General features: G+C 47.6%; 1 protein-coding gene across 4 annotated transcripts in view; it reads left to right on the plus strand.

The window, feature by feature from the left end:
• The first annotated feature begins 740 nt into the window (after positions 1-740).
• KLHL13 (kelch like family member 13) overlaps positions 741-21915 on the plus strand; it is an 84234-nt gene continuing 63059 nt past the window's right edge. For 2 of the 4 annotated variants that reach the window (XM_048514477.1, XM_048514480.1), the window contains exons 1-2: positions 741-888; positions 20558-20616. In XM_048514477.1, the coding sequence (XP_048370434.1) occupies positions 20597-20616 (20 nt within the window). In that variant the 5' untranslated portion in view covers positions 741-888; positions 20558-20596. The remainder of the gene's footprint in view (positions 889-20557; positions 20617-21915) is intronic. The other 2 variants (XM_048514479.1, XM_048514481.1) reach the window with 1 other exon arrangement.

Raw genomic sequence — 21915 nt, forward strand, 5'->3', positions numbered from 1 at the left:
GGGCTGCCTATCTCTGATTATATGTTACCAATAAGACAGGAATCCTTGAACACCTAGCAGTGTCCGCTGTGTTAGGTAGTAGCTGTCCACAGTGGCGAGGCAGAAGTTTCTCCTGGCTGAGCTACTTGAGATCTTTAAACAAGGGTCCACAACTTGGACTTTGTGCATATGCAAAACAGGTGCTCTACCACTCAGGTACAAGCAAATGAAATGAAAGGTCCATTTATTCTTTGCTGTAATTGACAGTACTGGCCCAGGTACTTAGATCTTCGGGACCTTATTTTCAACTAAAGATGCCAAGAAAATTGAACTTGGGACCTCCTACATGCCCCAAGAGAATGGAACCTGGGACTCTACATGCCTAATTATGAAGTTGCTTTTTACTGAGTTAGACCAAGGGTCCACCTACTTCAACTGGAAGTGGCCCTGCAAGGGTTAAGGGCGTGGCATTTCCAGTCCCGTTCCACAGAGACGCTAAGCCCAGGACTTTCTGAACCAACCCCTGAGCTGCAATGCTCAACCTAGCAAAATGGCACTTCAGTTCAAAAGTTCCGCAGCTGTAAACCTCCCACCTCGGCTTTCCTCTTGGCTTCCTAAGAGAGGCGGGGCTCATGCCTCTTTCCATCCTACTTTCCCTCCTCTCTCCACTTCCTCCAATCTCGCGCAAGCGCAGAAGAATCCGACTCCCGCCATCTCGGTGACGCAAGAGGGCGGGGCGAAAGGAAAAGGGGGCGGGGCTCCCGATTCCGGACTCGGGAGGACTTTTGAAAAGCTCCCGCAGCCGCTGCAGCCGTCGCCGCAGGAAAAGACGAGGCGAAGAGGCGGTTTGGCCGGTCCTCTGCGGCCGGGATACCGCCTCGTTGGCGGGCTTAGTGGCAGCGAACGCGGGTGAGACAGCGGCGGCGACGACTGAGAAGGCGCTCGTTGTAACGAGAAAGGGAGGGCCGCTCTGTGTCTTCCTCCGTGATTGGCTGGAGGAGGGGGGCTTTTGGGAGGCCTTTGCGTATTGGATCAGCTTGTTTCGAGAAAACTGCGGGATATGATTGGCCGGTGCTGGTCTCCAGTGGGGAGAGGGAGGTTGGCATCCTGTCTTCCACCTCAGAATGTTGGGGTGGGTGGGAATAGTTTGCCTGGGAGCTCCCCCCGACTGAATTGGGGGGGCGGGCAGAGGTTCTGCCCTTTGGAAAATGTGTTGTGGTCCCCCTACACGTGGTTGTTGCTCTTAAATCTCTGGGTCTGGAGGTGAATTCTGGCTTTATAGGCTTGTATATAATGTGTTGACAGGGCGGCTGCTAATAAAATGCTACTTATTTGAGTTTTATTAATGTATACTTTGCATAAGGTGATACATAAGCAACTCCCTCCCCCCGGGAAAAACCAGACCCTGCTTCAAGGAATGTACTAACTAAATTTGGACTGAATATGACTGTGGTGGGAAGGGAGAGGAGAACTTACTGTATTTAATGTATTTGTGCCTGTTTGGGGTCAAGTCTGAGGTGCAGTGCTGGGATAGAAATTGACATGCATTATGAGGCTGCTTCTAGTTTGTTTCTGAGCCCGGTTGGAAGAACTAATTTTGACTAGGAAAGCCCTAAATGGCCTGGGAGTTAGGACCTCCATTCCATTAGAGACTTGCCTCTTAGTTTTGACTACTGGCTGAAATGTTCCTCCTGGTACCCCCAGCCCCTGAAACCAGGTGGGGGCTACCAGAGAAGGATCTTCCCTAATAGGGCAACCTGTCTGGGGAATATCTTCCTTACATCTGTTCACCTACTACCTTTTAAAAACCTTTTGTGCCTTCAGTAAAACTACTATTGCTCCTGTTATGAAAGTCATGGGTGGTTCTAGTTAGTTTGTTCAGTGTGTTTGTTGGGTCCTGGGTTGGTGTGGTGGTTTAATTTGGCTTTTGTTGTGTCTTGAGTCTTATGTAAATTGTTTGGTATATTAATTTAATAAAAAAGTTGTGTACACTTTGTAAAATAACACCAGTGTTGCAGCTCTTGGGATAAGCCCTATGCATGAAGTATTATTTTTATTGTATGACTTCCATGTAAGGTAGTCCCTTTTATATTATGTGATTGTGTGTGGTTTACCTTAAACTACCCTATAAACTTGTGGCTGGGCTGAGATTTGGGCTACTATTCCTTTTACATGTTCAGGGGATACATAGATTTTTTCTTCTAGTGGGCCAGCAAAAGGGAGCAAAGTGACCATCTTCTTTGTAAACAACTGGAGAACAAATGAGTTACCCATCTGGAAAGAAAGTTGCTCTGTAGCAAGCAACACTTTATGTTGTAGGAACATTTCCAGAATCATGTTGGATTGTATAGTCTTTGCTCTCCAGTTCTGTTCAGCAGGCTTCTCCACTGCCAGAGATGTTTCCTTGCATACTGGGAAGAAAAGCTCTCATTCTGTTTCCCACTTTTTAGGGTGCAGTGTTGAAGTGAGGTTTGCAGTCATGCTAGAAAGTTTTGGGTTGATCTCAATATTTGGCTTGGAAAGAACTTGTTCCTTTTAGGTTTGTGTATGCTGAGAGAATTTTGGCACTGGCTTCCTGAACTTTGCAGTATATCCCTTTTTTAGACTATTTAATCATCTCATCCTCATCACAGACATTATTGTTAATATAACCCCCTCCCCCAAACTGGGATATATTCGGGTTTTTCATTAAAGTTTACTTATTTTATAGTCAGTGCTTCTACACTTTTGCTACGATATTTCATAAAAAGGTACGTTATGGAATAGTTCTGCAGTTTCATGTAGCTAAGCTTTTAAATATTTATATGCACCCTTATTTGCAAACCTAAGCGCAGTGCATTTATATGAGTAATGCACACTGGCACACCGTTTCTAAAATAAGATTTTTTTCAAGGGAAGCTGTTGACTTGAGGTTAATTGCAAACTGATGAGATAAGAAAATGGTGTCTGTGATTTCCCAGCAGATTTTGTAACAGTTGTAATATTTTTAAATCCAGAGCTGCATTTCCCCGATGATAAGCAAGATAGCGTGCTGTTTAAGTTGGGGGAGGGGAGAAGATCCCTGCAGTATTTCTTAAGGGTGTGCAAGGGCAAATCACTGTGTCCTGCTGGAATTTTAACAGGAAGCTTCCTGGTGGATGCAGGAGCTGGATCCTGTGGGCCAAGGAGAAATCAAGATGACTGTGCGAAACACTCTCTTTTTTGAAGTAGCCAGCTTTAAAGCAGTCATTCAGCTGGTGCTGGTACCAGCAACAATCTCTGTGCCAGTAGGAAAAATTAATTAGAAGGGTACTGTGTCGGACACTATCCAGCTCAGATAGTGGCTCTTGAGTTTTCCCTTTCACCTACAGGATTTCCTCCTTTTTTCATTGATTCTCTTTTTATGGTGGTGGAAGGCTGTTTGCAACAGCATATTGACACACAAGGCTGTTGTCTGCAGTTAGAAAAGTAATTTCAGATTCTAAGGAACGTCTGTAAAATATTTACATGATACAGTGACATAATGGTTGAGATTTCTCTAACCCTGAATTCCCAAATTACATGCTAGCAACTCATGAGGAATTGAGGGAAGGAGCAGTTTGGAAATCCCATCAAATCTGTTCCAGTGGTGATGAACCTATGGCACTCCATTGGCCATGCTGGCAGGGCTTGATGGGAATTGTCGTCCATGAACATCTGGAGTGCCATAGGTTTGCCACTAGGATTACAGGTTTTAGGGGTCCATGCAGGCCAATTCTCTCCTTGCTTCCATTTTTTCTTTAATGGTATCCCAGATGTCTTCTCATTTTTGTGTGTCTTCTGGAGTGTTTTCAGCTCTCAGATAATTTGGATTTTTCTTCCTCCTTTTGATGAACTTGAAAAGCTTTGGATAAAAGTCCAGCAGCACCTTGGACACAACATGATTTTTGAATATAAGCTTTTGAGAGTTGGGGAAGTTTAACTCGCAAGAACTTGTGCCCTGCAAATCTTCTTGGTCTCTATGGTGCTACTGTGTGAGAGCCAGTGTGGTGTTGTGGTTAAGAGCGTTGGATTCCAGTCTTGAGAATTGGATTCAATTCCCCATTCCTCCACATCAAGCTTGCTGGGTAATCTTGGGCTAGTCACAGTTCTCTCAGAACTCTCTCAGCCCACTCGGAAGCAGGCAATAGCAAACCACCTCTAAATGTCTCTTGCCTTGAAAACCCAGAGGTCACCATAGATCAGGTGGGACTTGATAGCACACACACACCGTGAGTATGCGGAAGACAGTTCCTTGTCTGTGGGTGGTGTGGCTTGTTTGAATGATGCAGGTTTTTTTCTCCTAACTGTTAGGTATATTGATAGGCCATGGGAATGTCTACCTTGATTACCATAAGGTCACTTTCCAAAATGATTTTCCAAGCTGCTTGGGCAAAATAAGTTTCATGTAGCTTTTAACTAATGTTGCCTAAATATGTTCTAAAAGTGCCCCATAGTGCTAAAAGTTCCCAGATAAACAAGCCATCCCTGGAGTTTAGATCTGTATCCTATTTAGCCTAGTGGCTATTTCAGACCTGACTTGCGGCCGCAGATTACCTGCCTTGAATTTCACCATCCATATATGTGGCTATCTTCTATTTTTGCAACCAAGGTAACACTTTACCTTTGTGGCTAAGGGTAAGGCTTGCATTTAGCCATTTGTTTGGTTGCCTGTGGTGAGGAGCAATTTTCCTATTCTGCTTTAACAAGCCATGTGATGTGTGTTGTTCAGATAAAATGGTTTGTTAAGGCTCAAGCTTCCCCCTCAGCCCTCCCGCCCAACAACAAGGTGCATTCCAAATTGAAGTATGGTTTTGGCTGTGCAGGTGATTCTTGCCATTTATGCACGTGTGGTTTCCGCATTGAGTGAACATTCCCTTTGGATTTGATCCTTGGTTACACACATGTTTCTCCCTCTTTTGCAATCACCCTGCCTTCAGATTAGAGAATCCCTGCAGTTTTGGAAAGCTCTGAAAGTGTGGTGTTTTATTTCCCTTCATAGGGGAAGCAAAGGGGGTCAGCATACATTTAGCTTTCTCTCTCTGAGGTGGAGGGCATCCTGACAGATGGGTTATTCCCGCCCATTCCTCTGGGAGGCAGGACTAATTCTAAACTTCCTGTAGTTGGCTCTCTGTTGGCCCCAGGAACTATGTTTAGTTCTTGCCTCACATAGGAGAGCAGCTGAGAGAGAGAGAGAGTTTGTTTTCTTTTCTGAATTCTCAATCTTTATATCCCTGTAGGCTCCATTAATCTGTGTACTGAAGAGGAGGTGGAACTTCTGTTGGAAATGGATGGGGACTATTGGAAGTGCATGAGGACAAGAAATTGACATAATCTAGCAAACTAACAATTGGCCAAAAACAGCAGAAAAACAACAGGCAACCTCCCCAAATGGTGGTTGCACAGAAACTACGATGAAGCAGCAGGCAGGCATAATGACAGTTCAGCTAGGGACACTTCATAGGAGGGGAATCCCTGCGCAAATAAAAAACACCATTGGAAAAAACCACTGTGAAACAGGGTGTAAGTAGTTCATGTATGAGTGGCCTCTGGCTCCCTCTCTGGCTTAAACCTACACATATGGTGGCTCTGTAATGGTTACACGTGTAGCTTTCTATCCCACTTACAGGAAGCTGTGTATGCCCAGCCAAGGAGCAATCTGTACTGCTTGCCTAGTATCCAAGATCCCTGGGACTCCGACAGGTACAGCCGAGATTGGCACCCAGAGAGCAACTGCTGCCCGTGTCAGCCCTGGGAGCCTTTTAATCGAACGCCAGGGGCAAACATAGCTCTCTGGGTTCAGCTGTCCCTGAAGGTGCCCTTGAATGTTCTGTGTGCTGCTTCTTTATGATACAGGAGAAAATCTATATTCTTCTCTTTAGGGTAAAGGATGATGAATCAATTGTAATGGAGGCTTTACAGCCTCTGAGCATGCTTGGGTGAATGAATTACAGGCTAAATAAAAGAGGTGTTATTTCACTTGAATCCCAGGCGAGGTTAATGCCTTTTTATACTGATAAGGCAAGTAATCATTGTTTAGTGTGTTTATTGCCTTGATCTCTGGAGTAGAAGCATGGCCAGATTCAGTAAAGCAATGGGTACCACTGAGCGAGCGTCTGTAAGCTAGCATACTGAGCTCTGACAGCCAGAAATCCGTTCTGGGGTTATATGCTTAATCCTTCTCTTTCCCAAATTGGGAAGAATCCCAGGTAACCTGCTTTTAAGACTGGTAGGCTGAAGGGAGCTGCATTTATAGTTCCTGTGATGCTGCATTGGTCTTCTCCAAGGACCAACACAGGGGGTGGATGGCATAGCCCAGTAGTACGGCATCTCTTCAGCATGCAGAGGGTCCCTGGCATCTTTAGCCAAAAGGGTCAGGTAGTATATGTCATGAAAAATTTCTGTTTGCTGGAACTTTAGAAGTTATTGGGAGTTGTTCAGATAGCTAAATATGGACTGGCTACTCCCACCTCAGCCCCCTGCCAACATGGCCAATTGGTCATTCTGGCAGGGGCTACATGGAATTGTAGTCCATGAACATCTGGACAGCCACAGGTTGCAGACCCCTACTAGTACCAGTCTGAGTACACAGTACTGATCTTGATGGCCCAAGGCTCTGACTAGACCTCAGATGGTTTTCTGTGGCCATGTGTATTCCCTTGGCAGAAGTGACCAGGCAGCCTGGCATCGGGATGGCATTCCAGTAGCTCTGCAGTTAGCTACTGATGCCTTTTATATCACCCCCAGTCCATATATCACCCGAGAGATGTAAACTGCTGAACATTTTAGGAATTATTCTCATCTAGAGATGTAACATTTTCAGAATCTCTGAAGACATAAGTATCCCCCTCCTGCTTTTCCAGAAAAAAATAGAAACACTTTTCAATATTTACCAAGCCTAAACTTTTTTCATTTTTCAATATTTTGAAACGTTTTTTCAATATTTACCAAGCCTAAACTTATTTTGCAACATTAAAATCATAACATGCATTATGTATAACTTATTAAGCATATCGAGTTATAGCTCTTAGAATATTTATGAAATTTTAAAATGTAAATGCCAGAGTTTTCAACAACCACAATTGCAAATATATTTAGTACCAGAGAGAACAGCAAACTGTTGCTCCTGACGCTACTTAACGATACTGTATCTTAGTTTCTTTAATTTGAGAGAAAAGGGAGGAAATTTTGTTTTAAAATAGAGGGGGAAAAAATAAAATTTTGTTTTAAAATAGAGGGGAAAGAAAATGCATTACTGGCCAGAGAAAGCCAGTCACCCAGATTTCAACCCCCATCTTTCTATGGAAGCTCAGTGGGTAACTTTGGACGAGTTGCACACACTTTCAGCATCCCCCACTTCACATTTTTCTGCAAACCTGGACTCCTTTTCAGGTTTGTAGAAAGATCTGTGTTTATCCCGTCACAGATCCAGTCACTGGACTGAACGATCCTCAGATTTGGCCAACTTCATTATTAGTATGTAGAAACCCACAGGTGCTTGTGAGGGGCATCTCATTTTCTCCGCTTTCTCCACTATTTCCGCTTCTCCTTCCCTGAAAGCCCCCACATCCTCTCCCATTCTCCTGCTTCCTTTTTTCCTTCCCATGTAACAGCAAACCTACTTTTTATCTGTCCTTCTGTCTTTCCCTCCCCCTCCAGGCAACCTCTACCTTGGAAAACTATGGCACAATTATGTGGTGCCAGGCATGGTAGGGAACCCTCAAGGGCTTGTGCAGGAGTTCACATCACTTTCCCCTGTATCCCTCTCGCTGCATTATTTCTCCTTTCCCTCCTCCTGGCAATCCCCATATCCTTTCTCCATTCCCCGCCTCATTTTATCTTTTTCAGCCGTTCTCCTGCCTACCTTTTATCTGCCTCCCATGTTTATGTTTATTTTATGTTTATTATTTATTTACCTCTTTTACACTCTGGCTTTTTCCACAGTGGGAAGCAAAACAGATTATATTATTATCCTATCCTCCGTTTTATCTGTTAGATAAAGGTAGGCTGGGTGGTGAGTGGAAAGGGGAGGAAGAAGCAAGGAAAGAGGAGACTGGGGGTTTTATGGAAAAGGGAAAAAAAGACCTGGTGGGAAAAAGAAAAATGGGGTGTCCCCGATGAGTCTGTGTGAGTTCCCCACTTGTTATTATCCAAGGCTGAGAATAATCTTGCATGGAAATCTTCGAACTATGCATTTTGAGGAAGTAGAACAAATTATCTTAAAATACACTTCTCTAATTCCAAAAAAGAATACATAGTGTAGAAACTGACATTTTCAGTGTTCTCATGCTTTCCAGTTTTTCATTGAAAAAAAACTGAACAGAAAAAGCACATGTGAGGGAATCAGTCTTTTTCCTGTGAAAATTTTCTGGTATTTTTCCTTACTTTTACTTCTCTGTTTGACTTTTTGTCCATTTTTTTATTTTGTTTAATTGGGTAATTTTTAAAAAGGAGAACAGAAATACAATCAGATGACCATGAGTATTGGTCAAGTTGAGGGATGTTTCCTGAATATGTAGATCTTCCTTGTTCATGTGATTCCTACTCATTTATGTAACCAGTCATGTGGTTGTCTGGACAGTGCGTGGACAGAGGCTGGAAATGGAGGAGGCTTGTATGGTATAATGGTTAGAATGCTGGACTAGGATCTAGGAGATCTGGGTTTGACTCCCCACTTTCCCATGGAAGCCAGCTGGGCAGTCAGATACTTTCAGTCTAGCCTACCTCACCAGGTTGTTGTGAGGAAAAAAAATTATGTGAGCTTCTTTGGGACTTCACTGGGAAGAAAGGTGGAGTTATAAATGAATTAAGTAAATGAATTGTGGTGGATAGAATCATAGAATTGTGGTGGATAGAATCATAGAATTGCAATGCAGGAACACACAATCAAAGCACATGGTAGAGGAGAATGCCAGTAGGTTGGTAAGGGGCGGGGGGGGGGGGGAAGAAGTGTAAAAGAGAATCTGTGTCTTTGTCGGCTGTTCCGTTGCCTTACCTGATGTGCTTGACAAGGCACGGAAATTGTTTTTGCCACTTTCTCGCAAACTGCTTTTCATAAAGTCTTTGACCATCCCAGTATGGTAGAGGTAAGGGATGACATTTCCTTGCACGGAGATGCTGCCTGCAGAGTAGGCTTGCAACAGAGTGAAAAGGCATTCATTGCTTCAGGCACTTTCTCGCCCAGAGGAATCACTTGCATGTTTTCACTTGTTGCTGGCACTGCTGCTTTACTTTTTATGTAGGGAACTCTTTTGTAGTGAAGTTGACTGTGTTGGGGTTTGTCTGATTCATGCATCCGGAATACTGAATGACACCTCTGGAGAGAAATGTCACCTGTCTTAAATGTGAGTTATGCTTGAATGTGAGCTATACTATCTAAGATTTGTAGGAGGTATAGCTGATGTTGGGCTATTGCATCGGTCCGTGGCTGTTTAGTTTCTGTGTGCTACCGCCTTTTTGACCAGTAAGGGCACTCATGCAGCCAGCATGGTATATTGTTTGAATGTCAGGCTAGGATCTGGGGAACTCAGGTTCAGATTCCCAATCTGCCGTGGAAGCTTGTTGGGTGACCTCAGGCCATTTACTTTCAGTCAAACTTACAAGCTGGTTGTGAGGTTAAGAAAGAAAAAAATGATGGTGTAAGCAACTTTGACTCCCTATTGGGTAGAAAAGCTGGGATATCTAAATAGCATTTCGTCAACCGCCCAGACCTCTAGAGCAAATGGAGAAAGCCCATGCGTTCCTTTGCTGTGTTGCTGGTAGTGGTCCTCTCACGTGTTGCCTGGTCTTGGTCTTGCCTCACACCATGCTGTGTCATTGTTAACGCTGAAAGCATGGCTTGTTGAAAGTGGGCAGATGGCAAAAATGGTGCTCAGTTCCTCTTTTACGGGACTTCCAGCTGTCTGCTTCTGCAAATGCAGGAGACAGCTCACACGCTGACTTACAGTTGGCATTAATAGCAGGATAAGTGTATGTGTGTTGGGAGGGGAGATCCATTCTGCTGTGTATTATGGGCAGGAACATATAAGAATATTAACTGGTGCTTTTGGATTACTGTTCAGCCTCACTGTTGCAGAATGAATCAGGCCTGTGCACTTGTGAACAGTTAGCCAGTTTGTAAATATGTCTGAAGAGGAGAAAGCTGCAGTTTTGGGTGTGTTGTTTTCTTAGGTTTGTGCTATGCAACCACTAATTTTTTTAAAAAAAATATCTTCCTTTTCTACATGTCTTTTTCTTCCCCACCCCCTCAAGTCTAAATTGTTGGTGTAATTGGTCTAGTAGTACTACCATATGTTTAGAAACTCCACACAATATTCCAATTGTGATCAAATGCATCCTTCACAACTTCAAGCAGGAAATTGTCTTGACTTGTCTAAGGATAGGACATAACATCTGTACTGCCAGTACCTATGTATGCTTTGCACCTGTCCCCTTGCTGTTGAACCAGGGTCTTATTTTTTAGCTGAATGTTTTACAGACACAAATCTGCAACCTGTGGGTTAGGCGCTTTTATTTTTTTAAAGTGAAGGCAGTTATTTTTTATAGCATTTTAATTCTTGGCCTTTGATACACCTCAGATGTATATTGACCACTTTGCTGATAATTAGGCTACAGAGCTGGCAGTCGGTATCATAATCTCTTGTACGATGTGATATGGCCTTGAGGCAGCTGTGTCATAAAATCCCACCTATTTGCCTGTCTACCTAACTACCCTTCAAGAGTGTTAGAAGAGAAACACTGAAGTAGTTCCTAAATTTGTCATGTCCATGGAACTGAGGTCTCCTTCAGGCTAAGAGATGGATTCCATTTCTCTCTTCCAAGTGGAGATCCAGCTTACGTAACAAAAAGAATCAATAGTCAGTTCTAGTGGAAATATACCCTTGAGTTTTCTAAACAGCAGCTTATTGGCCTTTATGGCAACATTTTCTTGCTTTCCTTCCATGAATTCTTTTTAGTGCATCAGTATTAAGCTGGGCTTCTGGGAGTGGTATTGTCCGGTACAGCAGTACTTAATAGTAATCCTCTATGCTAGTGTGAAGTAACGTGAGAAGTCTGGAGCAAAAAAAAGGCTCTCAAAAATAAATGTGTAGCATTGTAAGTTAATTTGAATTTCTTGGTCATTTGATTTGATTTATTGGATTTTTATCCCACTCTATCCCCACAGGGCTCAGGGCGGGTTAGGGCGTTCCTATTTTCTATGGTGACTTTACTTTTGGTAGTGTCTGCATGGCAGAGATCAGTCTGATTCATTTTCCGGGGGGAACTGTATGACTGTGTACCCTGCTGCCATATTACCATACATTTGACAAAGGCAGAAAATTAGAACTTGGCTGGGTGGGGAGGTGCCAGAAGAGCCTTTTTACCAGAAGGAATTCTGGATCTCCACCAGGGAGAATAGCCAGAAGCTTACTTATGGTTGGGACATGATTTTGAAAGGCTTGTGTAGTGGTGCGGTGTAGCTCTAATCTAATGCCGGGTCAGCGTGAAGAACGGTGACTCGAGACGCCTGAGATAAACATCTGGTGGAGATCGCCAGCAGCGGGAGACCGGAGGTCCGTGTTCCTAGCGAATCTCCCGTCTGCCGGTTCCTGGCACCTTTATTGTTATCCTATTGGGGGGCGAGCGAGAGGGAGGACCGGGAATCTCGGAGTTCCAGCTGTGTGAGGCTCGGGAGATCATCATGTGATGGTGCATGATCTCATCTGGCTACGTATGGAGGAGCTGCGGCTTGCCACTTGGTGCCTCAATCCTCACCTGGGGCAAGAATTTCATCTAGCCATCCCTGCTCGTGATTGAGAGCTCACGACAGTTCATGACCCGCGGACTCATGGGGATGAGGAGTGGGGCGTAAGGGCGCGAATCCGGCAGGCCGCGAGGGTCCCGGCTTACGCCCTAACGCTTTCTTCTACTACTGCACTAGCTGGGTCGGGTAGTGCACTACTCACATCTCCTCCTTTTACATTTTAGAAAACGGGGGCCTAAACGCTTCTAAGGGGGGCTTTGCATTTAAAGGGACGCTTTGTCTCCTCCGGGCTTCGCTATCAAGTCTGGACCAATTCGCTGCTTTGTGTAACATTAGAACTTCTGGGTTGCGGGTAAGGGAAATTCGAGGGGCTTCTGCACACGTGCTACAGGCATATACATAGACACGCATTGAATCCGTAAAACAAGATCCGGATAATAAGGCACAATAATTAAACCAATGCAGAGCTGTACAATAAAGCACTCTTCAACCATCCTCCTCCCGCAGCCAGCTCCTTAGAGTGGCTGACCACCAATGGGGCAAAACATCATACTTTCCAGATTTCAGATACAACTTCTTGCAGCTCACGCACTTTCATGTGAATCAACTGGGAATTATCAGAAAGATTAAAACAACACATATTATGTACATTCTCACAACCCTTTTGGTGGTGTAAACAACAACAAGTAATCAATAGCGTAATCGATTGGTTCTAGGGTCGCTTTGATCGAAAGTTCCTGCTGCTCGGAGCGCCAGGGCATCCAGAGCAGTGGGAGGTAGAGTTGATGGACTTCGCGATGGGCACACAGGCCAGCCGCCAATAGTCTTAGTGCATTGTAGGAAGCGTAGTCCGGGACTCCCACTAGGGAAGTTGCGAGGAGACCTAACTCCTTCGAGAGGCTTCGAGCGTAGCGATCGCCGCCCGGCTGAGGAGGGATCAGAAGGCAGAGCCGAGCGGCTGGCAGCGGCAGGCCCGGCTCCCCGGGTGGGAGCCTGGGGTAGGACACAATGGACAATGGTGCAGGTCGCACTGAGGCAGCAAAGAGTTCCGGCAGGGAGTCGGCGTTGAATGTAGTTAACGCCCTTCCCCAAGCAGGTCCAGAACCTGTTCTGGGGAGCAGGACATGCTTCCTAACATGGGGATGTCCTCCGGCGTGTGCAGTTCCAACTGGCCGAAATGCCGACGCTTAATCGGGCCCGGTTCCCGTTTCTCGCTCGGGTTGCGCCGGTGATGCGGGCGCAGGTGTTAGACTCGGGTGGTTAGCGACAGTCTTTGGTGACAAGGGAGAGAGCCGCCAGCCGGAGGGTTTGACCGACAGTCCCCTCAGTCGGCGGCCATAGGAGTATCTCCGATGGATGTAGAGGCATTCATGAAGGGGCTCCAGCCCAGACTCCGCCAGGGAAGTTCCTCGCGCGTTTGCAGACTGGTGAGCGGGAGCAGGCAGGAGCTTAGCAGGTTCTCTAATTCTGCAGGTACCCGCCCAGGCAGAAAGATGAGATCGCTGGCAGCCGGCAGCAAACTGGCTCCTCAGATGTTGGTCTGGTGAAAGCTCGCAGGGGGTGGGCCGATCGCCATCGGGCAGGAGGGCAGCAAGAGCTATGCAAGGCAAAGGATGGTGGTCGCTGAGTTGGCGGTGATGATCGCAAGAGAGAATGCATAGAGGGCTCCCCGTGCCCTGGGTGGTCTTGGCTGAAAGAAAGCAGCAGCGCCAGGGGCCTGGCTGGTGGTCGCCTTTGACGCCTCCCTCGTACTACTCCGTAGTTGGCTCCGGGCTGCTACACGGCGCTCCTAAGCTGAGATCGCTATAAGGATCCTTCTAGAGAGATGCGCTCCATCTCCGGGATGGGGTTGGTTTTCCCCTAAGCCATTCCATGGGTTGGCCTGTCATGGCAAATCGGAGTCCACGGGAACCTGTAGGAAGAGGACTGGACGACACACACCCCTTTTCCAGTGTTTACCGGCCTGGTCCCGCCAGGCCTCAGCCCTAGAGCCGTGATGGCGTGGAGATTGGGATCGAAAGTAGTGTTTAGATTTAATATGGGGAAGCGAAGAAGGCTTGTTTTGCAGCCCGTGAAGGTTGCTTTTAATGCAACCTCCTCCTAGTCAGCTTTACTACACTCTCTTTCTTTAGTTGTTTGACAGGGAGGGCAGGTAGGCGTCCTGGCGGGAATTCGCTGCTGGAATTTGCTTGAGCCGCCATCAGGGTAAGGCCAAGGCGGTGGGTCCGAGCCCCTCGAGGGGAGGGAACAGGCTACGGGTCCTGGGGATTGTGGGTATGCATGCGTTTAATCAGCAACACAAAGGGGGGCTTTGGAAGCACCTTTGGGGATGGGTGCATCCGGGAATGAAGCTAATCCGGCAATTAAAGGCAAATTCTCACATACAAAGGAAAAAAAGGAAGGGGGGGGGGGTTTCTTTGCAAGGGAGTTGCACTTACCGCGGACTCTTTGGTGGCTACAATGGTGCAGTTTACGGTGCTAAATTTGTGATCGAGCCTTATCCTGGTTACCGTCACCGGTGACCGCCTTCCTTAAGGGCGCTAAGTTTTTCAATGAAGCGTAAGGCAAAATGATCACCACCCACCCAAAATCATGAGGAGGATCTACAGTGTTTGCAGCAACCCCTCGTGGGTATTAGGGGCATAATGGCGGCAGCCCCTTTTAAACTGGGGCCCTGTCCTGACAGTGCTAACTGTGATTGTGGACGGGCTCCAGATTTTGGTAATCCAGGGAGGCTTAAAGGTCAGTTAATTCGGCCCTCCCGCGCTTTAATACTGGTCAAAAAACAGGAAGGAAAAGGGCAAAAGGGGAGGGGCGAGGGTGGAAACAGATTTCTGGGCGGAAATTAGAAAATAATTTCCTCGAGGGCAAGATTGGGATCAATCCACGACCTGTGACGTGCTCTTCCACCCGTCCCAAAACCAGGAGTCGCTTTTGAACCTGGACTCATGAGGTCCCTTCCCCAGAGATTGACATGGATGTCCAAATGATGTATGGACTCTCGTGAGCGTCGCCGCCGGAAGTCCCTGGGTTGTTGGACCGTGGAGCTGGGCGGATGTCTCGCTCAAGGGTTTGTCTTCTCCCACCCCCCCAGATGTGCTGGGGCAAGTTTCCCTCGTCGGGCCACTCGGTTCGTGGCTACCTCGGCTGCTCTGATGACAGTAACATCAGCTGCGGGTGTCCACTCAGGCTCCTTGAACTTTACATCCTGCCATGGCGAAGCTCCAGATATGGATCGGGAGCTCCCGATATAGCGCCCCAATCACTAAGCATCGGTGGTGGCTGGCTGCTACCATGTTGGCTGCTGGGCCTCAGAGCCTTTATTGGGTCGGCAGCTGGCAGCGCATGGGGCAAGAGAATCAGCTGAGCCGCAGCTGGCCATTCCGGGCGGCAGCTCCTGTGGGGATGTTTGTCCAGACCCTGAGGTGGATGGGGTCCTTGCGCGGGAGTCGATCAACTGGGGACGGCGAACAGCGTCCCCTGTTCAGCTGCAGAGGCTCTTTTGGCAGCATCTAGCCTCCAATTGTCCTCGTAGGGATGGGCCTTCGCCATACTGGGTTGGGGCCACAAGAACCCTCGCGGGGAACTTAAAGCGAGATGGGCTGGGTGCACAGCGGCCGGTGATGCCACTTCCAGAAAGAGGGGGGGTGGTTTGGCGGGGCCTCGGGCGCTTGGGTCTGCTCTCTAGTACTCTCCCCTCCCTTGGTCCTGGGCTGGGAGACTCGGGCGGGAGTTTCCCGGATCGGGCAGTCAAGCTTCTCCAATGGAAGCCCTTCTGGCAACGTGGCACCGGTTTTGTAGGTGGCCTTCTCTTCCTGGGGAGGACCTCCTCCTCCATCGGGTTGCAGGCCCCCCCACCGGGCTGCCTACACTCCCTTCGAAGCGTCCGGTCTGCCGCGAGTTAAAGCTTTTGGCAGCCGTCCCCTTGGAGACTGTCTCCGGCCAGTGGAGAGTGCCATGCTGCGAGGAGGCTAGTTTGGTATGGGCGGACCCGGAACTGATGTCCTGCGCAAGCCTTAAGCATGTCGGCCAGTTCAGGATTTTTGCCCAGGCCCAGGATTGCTCCTGGCGGCACCTGCGGGAAGCCGCTCTTCATTGGCGGTAGGCATGAGGAGTTCGCCGCTTTGGGCCTCCTCGCTTATCTACCTGCCTCCTTGAGCCTTCCTGGAGCCTGTCTGGCCAAATTCAGCATAGGGCTCTTGTGGGGGGTTTTTTGGTCACGATGGAGGAGAAACTCTGGGTTTGGCTAACCGGCATTGGGGACTTTGACAAATGCCTTATAGGCGCACTCCAGAGGCTTAATCGTGAAGGGTAACTTGTGGCCTCCAGGCAGGACAAATTCTGATCGCTGGGATTGGCAAAAGCATCGTAAAACCGGTGAAGTTGAGCTGGGCGGTAGGCGCCAGAGGTGGCTGCTCTGTTGAAGCACTGCTTGGGCGAACCCCTACTCTTCCCAGACCACAAATTGTGCAGGGCTCCAGGAGAATGCTAAAGGTGGTCTTCCAGTCATCTGGAACCATTCATTAGGTGGTTCCCGCGACGCAATTTGTTTCCAGCATGCCTCCTCTCACGTAGGGGTTAGGTGATCTCCTACGGCCCGCGATTGCTTTGGCGGAGCTCGGTAAGGATGTTATAGCTTAGGGGGCGGTAATTTGGCTGACAACCCGGCTGATGACGCCTAATCCTCCCCCCCCCCGTATCTGTGAAGTGGACGGGGCACAATGTAAGAATATCGGTATCGCTCCTCGGGTCAGGGTTTTCTTCTGCAGATCGGGTTGGGCTACCACCGCTCTGGCGAGAGTTTTGAACTCCGCACATTACGCATGCTGACGGAGGTGCAGTGGCTTCAGGGAAATGAAGGCGGAGCAGTAGAGGGGGCGGCTGAGCCGAAGCGTGGAGAGTTTGAAATGGGTGGTGAGGGAGTTTTCAGGGGGCAGAAGGAGGACAGGCGGCCCAATTTAGTGGATAGAGAAAATCTCGGGCTTGAAATTCTGGAAGGTGAAAGATCGAAAGGAGGGCGCCTCATGCAGCAAGGGAGCCATAGGGTTCTGCAGGTAGCTGATGGCTAAGAAACATTGTCTCCATCGTCAGTGCAGCGTTTACGGTATCATCACAAGCGGCGTAGGCTCCCCTGTGCCAAGAGTGCTCGATGTTTTCTCCCAGTCCTTAAGATTCAATGTCCCTCCTCTGGGTCACCATGGACACTCGAGCTTCAATCTCTCTCAAACCAATTTGCGCGCAGTCTTCCCCTCTTTACCGGGACTCCTGCTTCGCGATTTCCCTTGCTAATCGCTTTAAAGTTCGCCAACGCGTATCGCCTATAAGCCCTGGCTTTTGCAAGCTCCCATACTTTCACCGGTGTGTTCCGTCGGACGCAGAGAGTGTCCGTAGGACGCTGCGAAATCTCTGGATAGCGCCGATCCAGAGGACAGGCGATACCAAACGGGTGGTCCCTGGACGCGCCGATCCAGCCTGACTTCGTATCGCCGCCCTTCCCCAGGCGACGCGATCGTGAGCAGGGTGGAGGTTCGAGGATTCCCCGGTTTCGCACCAGCTTGTGGGGCCCACCCGTCGCCGTCAGCGTAAGAACGCAGGACGTACGCTGAGATAACAGCTGGTGGAGATCGCCAGCAGCTGGGAGACCGGAGGTCCGGTGGTTCCTAGCGACTTCCGGCCTGCCGGTTCCTGGCACCTTTTATTGTTATCCTATTGGGGGCGTATAGGAGGGAGGACCGGGGGGAGTTCCGGGAGAGCGGGAGGTCAGGAGATCATCATGTGATGCATGATCTCATCTGGCTACGTGCGGAGAGGAGCGTACGCGTCTGAGCCTAATCCTCACCTGGGGGCAAGACCATTGTCCCTGCGCCCGGTGATTGAGTCAGACAGTTCATGACCCGTGACTCATGGGGGGATGAGGAGGGTGCGAGCGCGAACCGGGCAAGGCTCAAGCAGGTCCGGCTAAGGCCCCAACGTTCTACTACGGCACTGCTGGGTCGGCAGTGCACTACTACAGTGCGGTTAAGACTTTAACCTGAAGAACTAGGTTTGATGCCCCACTCCTCCATATGCGTAGTAGACTCTAATCTGATAAATCAGGTTTGTTTCCCCACTCCTGCACATGAAGCCTGCTAGGTGACCTTAGGTTAGTCACAGTTCTCTCTGAACTCTCTCAGCCTCACCTGCCTCACTAGATATCTGTTGTGGGGAAGGGAAGATAATTGTCAGCCGCTTTAAGACTCCTTAAAGGCAGAGAAAGCGGGGTATAAAACCCAACTCTTCTTCTTTAGTGGCATTGTTGTTTCCTACTGGGTTCCGGTCATGGCAGACAAGCATTCGTAAGAGGCAGTTTGTCCACCATGCAGAGTCCTCCCATGTTACGCACAGCTCCAGGTGAGTGTTGGATGTGGTATTCTTGAGTACATTCTGTTCAGGTTATAACAGTTGGAAAATGTGGAGTACCCAGTGGCTGGATGCAGTTTTCCAGGCCATATAAGGAGTGCTGATCCAGTTCTATATGGAATACAGTTCTCATGTGGAGGGATCTGGAACCTGGCCATCTCTTAAAACAGCTTTGCCTCAACCAGCTGAACTACTTGTTTCTCTTCTAGCTTTCTGTTCAAGTCATTTTTCTTGGTATTATGTGATTGGCAAATTAAAAATTGCATGGATGGTAGTGGCATTAATTTGAGTGAGTAGAAGCCACTGAGGTGCGCTCTGCTGATGCGAAGGTATTGCTGCTGATAAATGTTTCATGGTTTATTCCATCAGTTCATCTCGTTTGTCAAAAGTGCCTGCAGTTAACCAGAGTTTAATTATTTCACAAAGGGGGCTGGCTTAGAAATTAAGTTAACAAAATAAAGCTGTTCAGGCCCGCTTTCTCTTGCCTTGCCTTTCTGCTGTAGCAACTTGTTGGGAGCTGAACTGTTTACTTAAGCCATGTTAAGTTCATGCGGGGTGGGACTGGTGTACTTACCAGCTGACATGGGTGGGTTGTTCTCAGCCCCAGCCTTGCAGAGAAACTCACAAAAGAGATTAGCCCATCTTCCTGCACTCCTTCATGCATTGTAAATAACCTCAGCAGGATCACTTGAGAGTCTGCTATTGGGCTACTGGCCTGGTTGGTTCAGATGGGAGGAACATAGGACTCTCCTGGGTACTCCCTGTTTGACAAATCCGCCCTCCCCCATTGCCTATGTTAAGATCATGGTACTGTATGTGGGGAAGCTAGAAAAGTAATACACATTTGGGATTGGTCCAAAGATGTCATTTGGTTGGTGTAACTGCATTTTTTCTGACGGAGGTGGAGTGATTTTTTTCACCAATGCCACCCCCCAAGCCACTCGTGAAGGTCCTTTGCCCCCCTGATCAGAACTTCAGCATCTCTGTGGCCTGCAACCGTAAAGGAGATAGGAAATCTGTGTGTCAGGAATTTTTTGCTTCACTTGTGATGATTTTGACCCAACTCTTGAGTATTCAGCCATGTCAAATCCATCCCTCATGAATCACAGGCAGGAAATTGTTCAGACTTGGCAGAGAATTGGTGTGGAGTCCACACTCAACAATACCTGCTGAGGAGGCTCTTCTAGTGTGTGTGGCCTGACTGTTAAGCATGTTTTGTTGAGTTTCCACACCTTTAAAAAGTTTCCCAGAATTCTCAGTGAGCCTAGCCCACTTGATTTGCAAAATAGACAGCAGTCTAATGGCACTTCAGAAACTAACAGAATTAATTCCCTCAAGAGCGTTCCCAAGTCAGAGCTCTCTTCAGATGCAGATCTGATTTGTGATCTGATTTGTGCTTTCTTGTTACTTTTAAAAACAAGTGACCTCACTTCTTTCCTGAAGATATCAGGAATTCAGGTACTGGTTGTTACCAGAAGAAATGCATAAGCTGGATGGAAACCCTAGACTTCTGGCACAAGGTGGCCTAGATTCGCCTTCTCCTTACCTCCATCCAAGTATTTTTTTTCTCTTGAAAAGGCTGCAAAGGAGCAATCTGTGAGCAGAACATGAAACGTTTGCTCAGATCCTGGTAGCAAGGAATAGTGGATCTGGGGGCGGGGAGGTGTCAGAGGGGTCTGATCAAGCCAGATGCCATGTTAAGGTGTCATGGGGGGTTCTAATGGGCTGGTGTCCCCCTCCCCCCGCTCCTGCCATCAAAAAACCTTTTGGGGATATGGTACCTTTAAAATTCACCTTTGGGGAGCTGCAGCAGCTGACAGCTTCCCCATTCCCTCCGGCCCACAGGAGAGGCAGTGATCAAGCAACAAGTGAGTGAGGAGAGTTTGGGCGGTGGGCTGCGTTGCTCTGTTGGTGTTGGAGTTCTGGGCAGCCACTTCTTAGCCCAGCTTGCCTGCTCCTCTTCCTATTCCCCTGCTTCTTCTTTCTGCTCTGCCCTGGGGAAAGGGAAAAAGAGCAGGCAAACCTGGCGAAGAAGCAGCCTTGTGGAAGTCCAACACTGGCAGAGCAGTGCAGCCTGCTGCCCAAACTCGCCTCACTTGTTGCTTGATCACCACCTCTCCTGCCGGCCAGAGGGGGTGGGGAAGCACCAGGCTGCCACGACTCCCCGAAGGCGAATTTCAAAGGTACCATACCCCCAAAATGCGGGGGGGGGGGGTTGGTAGTGGGGGAAGTTTGACTGGGGAGCAGCTGGTGGGTGGTGCCCAGGGCAGCTGGCAGGGTTACATTTGCGAGCTTGCTCTGGGCACCATTTTCATTAGAGACATACCATAGCAAGTTATTTAACGTAGAGCTAGCTGTGTCTTGCCAAACTCTGATCGAATTCCGCCTTCCCTTTCCTGAGAGTTTGTCTCAGTCTTTGTGTTTTGTTTTAATTTGCAGGTGCGTAAAAGGCAACGGAGGCATATCAGTGTGTCGGAGATGATGTGGAGAGACACTTTGTGAGTAACTAGTGATTTGTGTGTAACACAATAGTGACTGAGTAGGAATAGAAATGAAGCGGAACTACTTATTGTTGCTCCTGGTTACCTGATTGATAGTTCAAAGGCTAACAGCGTTATAAGCTTTGATTTGGCAAAGGAAAGCAGTGGATCTGATTGGTGGCTGACACAATCCGTTCCAAGATTGAGTTTGACTAGAATGTTAGATTGAGCAGAATGTTAGTAAGGCTAAAATGCTTTAGACTTACTTAAGAGGACTGCTCCACTTCTGATACATTCAGGTCATTGGCAGAAACTGGTGGAGGGTACCAGCCCAGGCCCTCTGTGTTTGCACGCATTAGCTTTAAGGAGTAAATAGGGCAGCTTGCTCAGCAAAAGCAGAACCTTCAGAAATACTTAATGGTTGGGGGGAGCCCATGGCTGACTTCGTTATGTGGGTCTTCAGAGTGTGATCTGTTTTAGTGTGTTTGTTTTTACTGGTATGTCGTAAACAAAAAATTTAAAGTAACCTCATGTATCAGTAGCAGCAAATAGTTGGACAGAAATACTTAATTAGGGATCAAAGCAAATAAATTATTTTTACTGGAAAACATTTGTAAAAATTTGCAGACAATATTAGCCTTTGTTTCCCTCGCATTGTTCTGATTCAAAGTAAAAACTACAACAAATACACTGAAGAGCATTGATATACTAACAACACAGTCCTGTGCAGAGATATTCCAATCAAGCCTACTGACTTGAGTGGGTTTGCACAAGAGTAACTCTTCATAGACTTGCATAGTAATTTCACACATCTGAAGAATTATGCATGATATTGTCATGGGCACGGTTGTCCCCTAACCTATTTTTGAAGAATTTAATATCCTGTTCCCCCGTGCAAGAAGAGGCACATAAATAAGAGCTTTCGACTTCTGATTTGACTTGCACAGCAAATCAGGTGAATTCATAGCTTAAATGAATGACTTCTTATGTGTATTTACGGTGTTATTGGCAAAGGCATCTAGTCATTGTTAATTTTATGAAACCACTTTTTAGAAATGGATAATATTCAGCAGAAAAATGGGCAGAACCCTGCTGGATTATACCTGTGATCTGAGTAGTCCAGCATTCTGCTTTACACAGCGGCCAGCTGTGTTTGCACGCATTAGCTTTAAGGAGTCTTGGAGGGCAAACTAGTCATAGAGGTCAAGACCTTTCTTGATGCTGCTTCCTAGCACCAGTATACAGTGGATTGCTTTAGTCACCATGGCTAATAACCGTTGGTGGACCTATCTGCTATGAATTTAATTCCCTCTTAAA

The sequence above is a fragment of the Sphaerodactylus townsendi genome, linkage group LG13 (genome assembly GCF_021028975.2).
Source record: "Sphaerodactylus townsendi isolate TG3544 linkage group LG13, MPM_Stown_v2.3, whole genome shotgun sequence".
NCBI classification, from domain to species: Eukaryota; Metazoa; Chordata; class Lepidosauria; order Squamata; family Sphaerodactylidae; genus Sphaerodactylus; species Sphaerodactylus townsendi.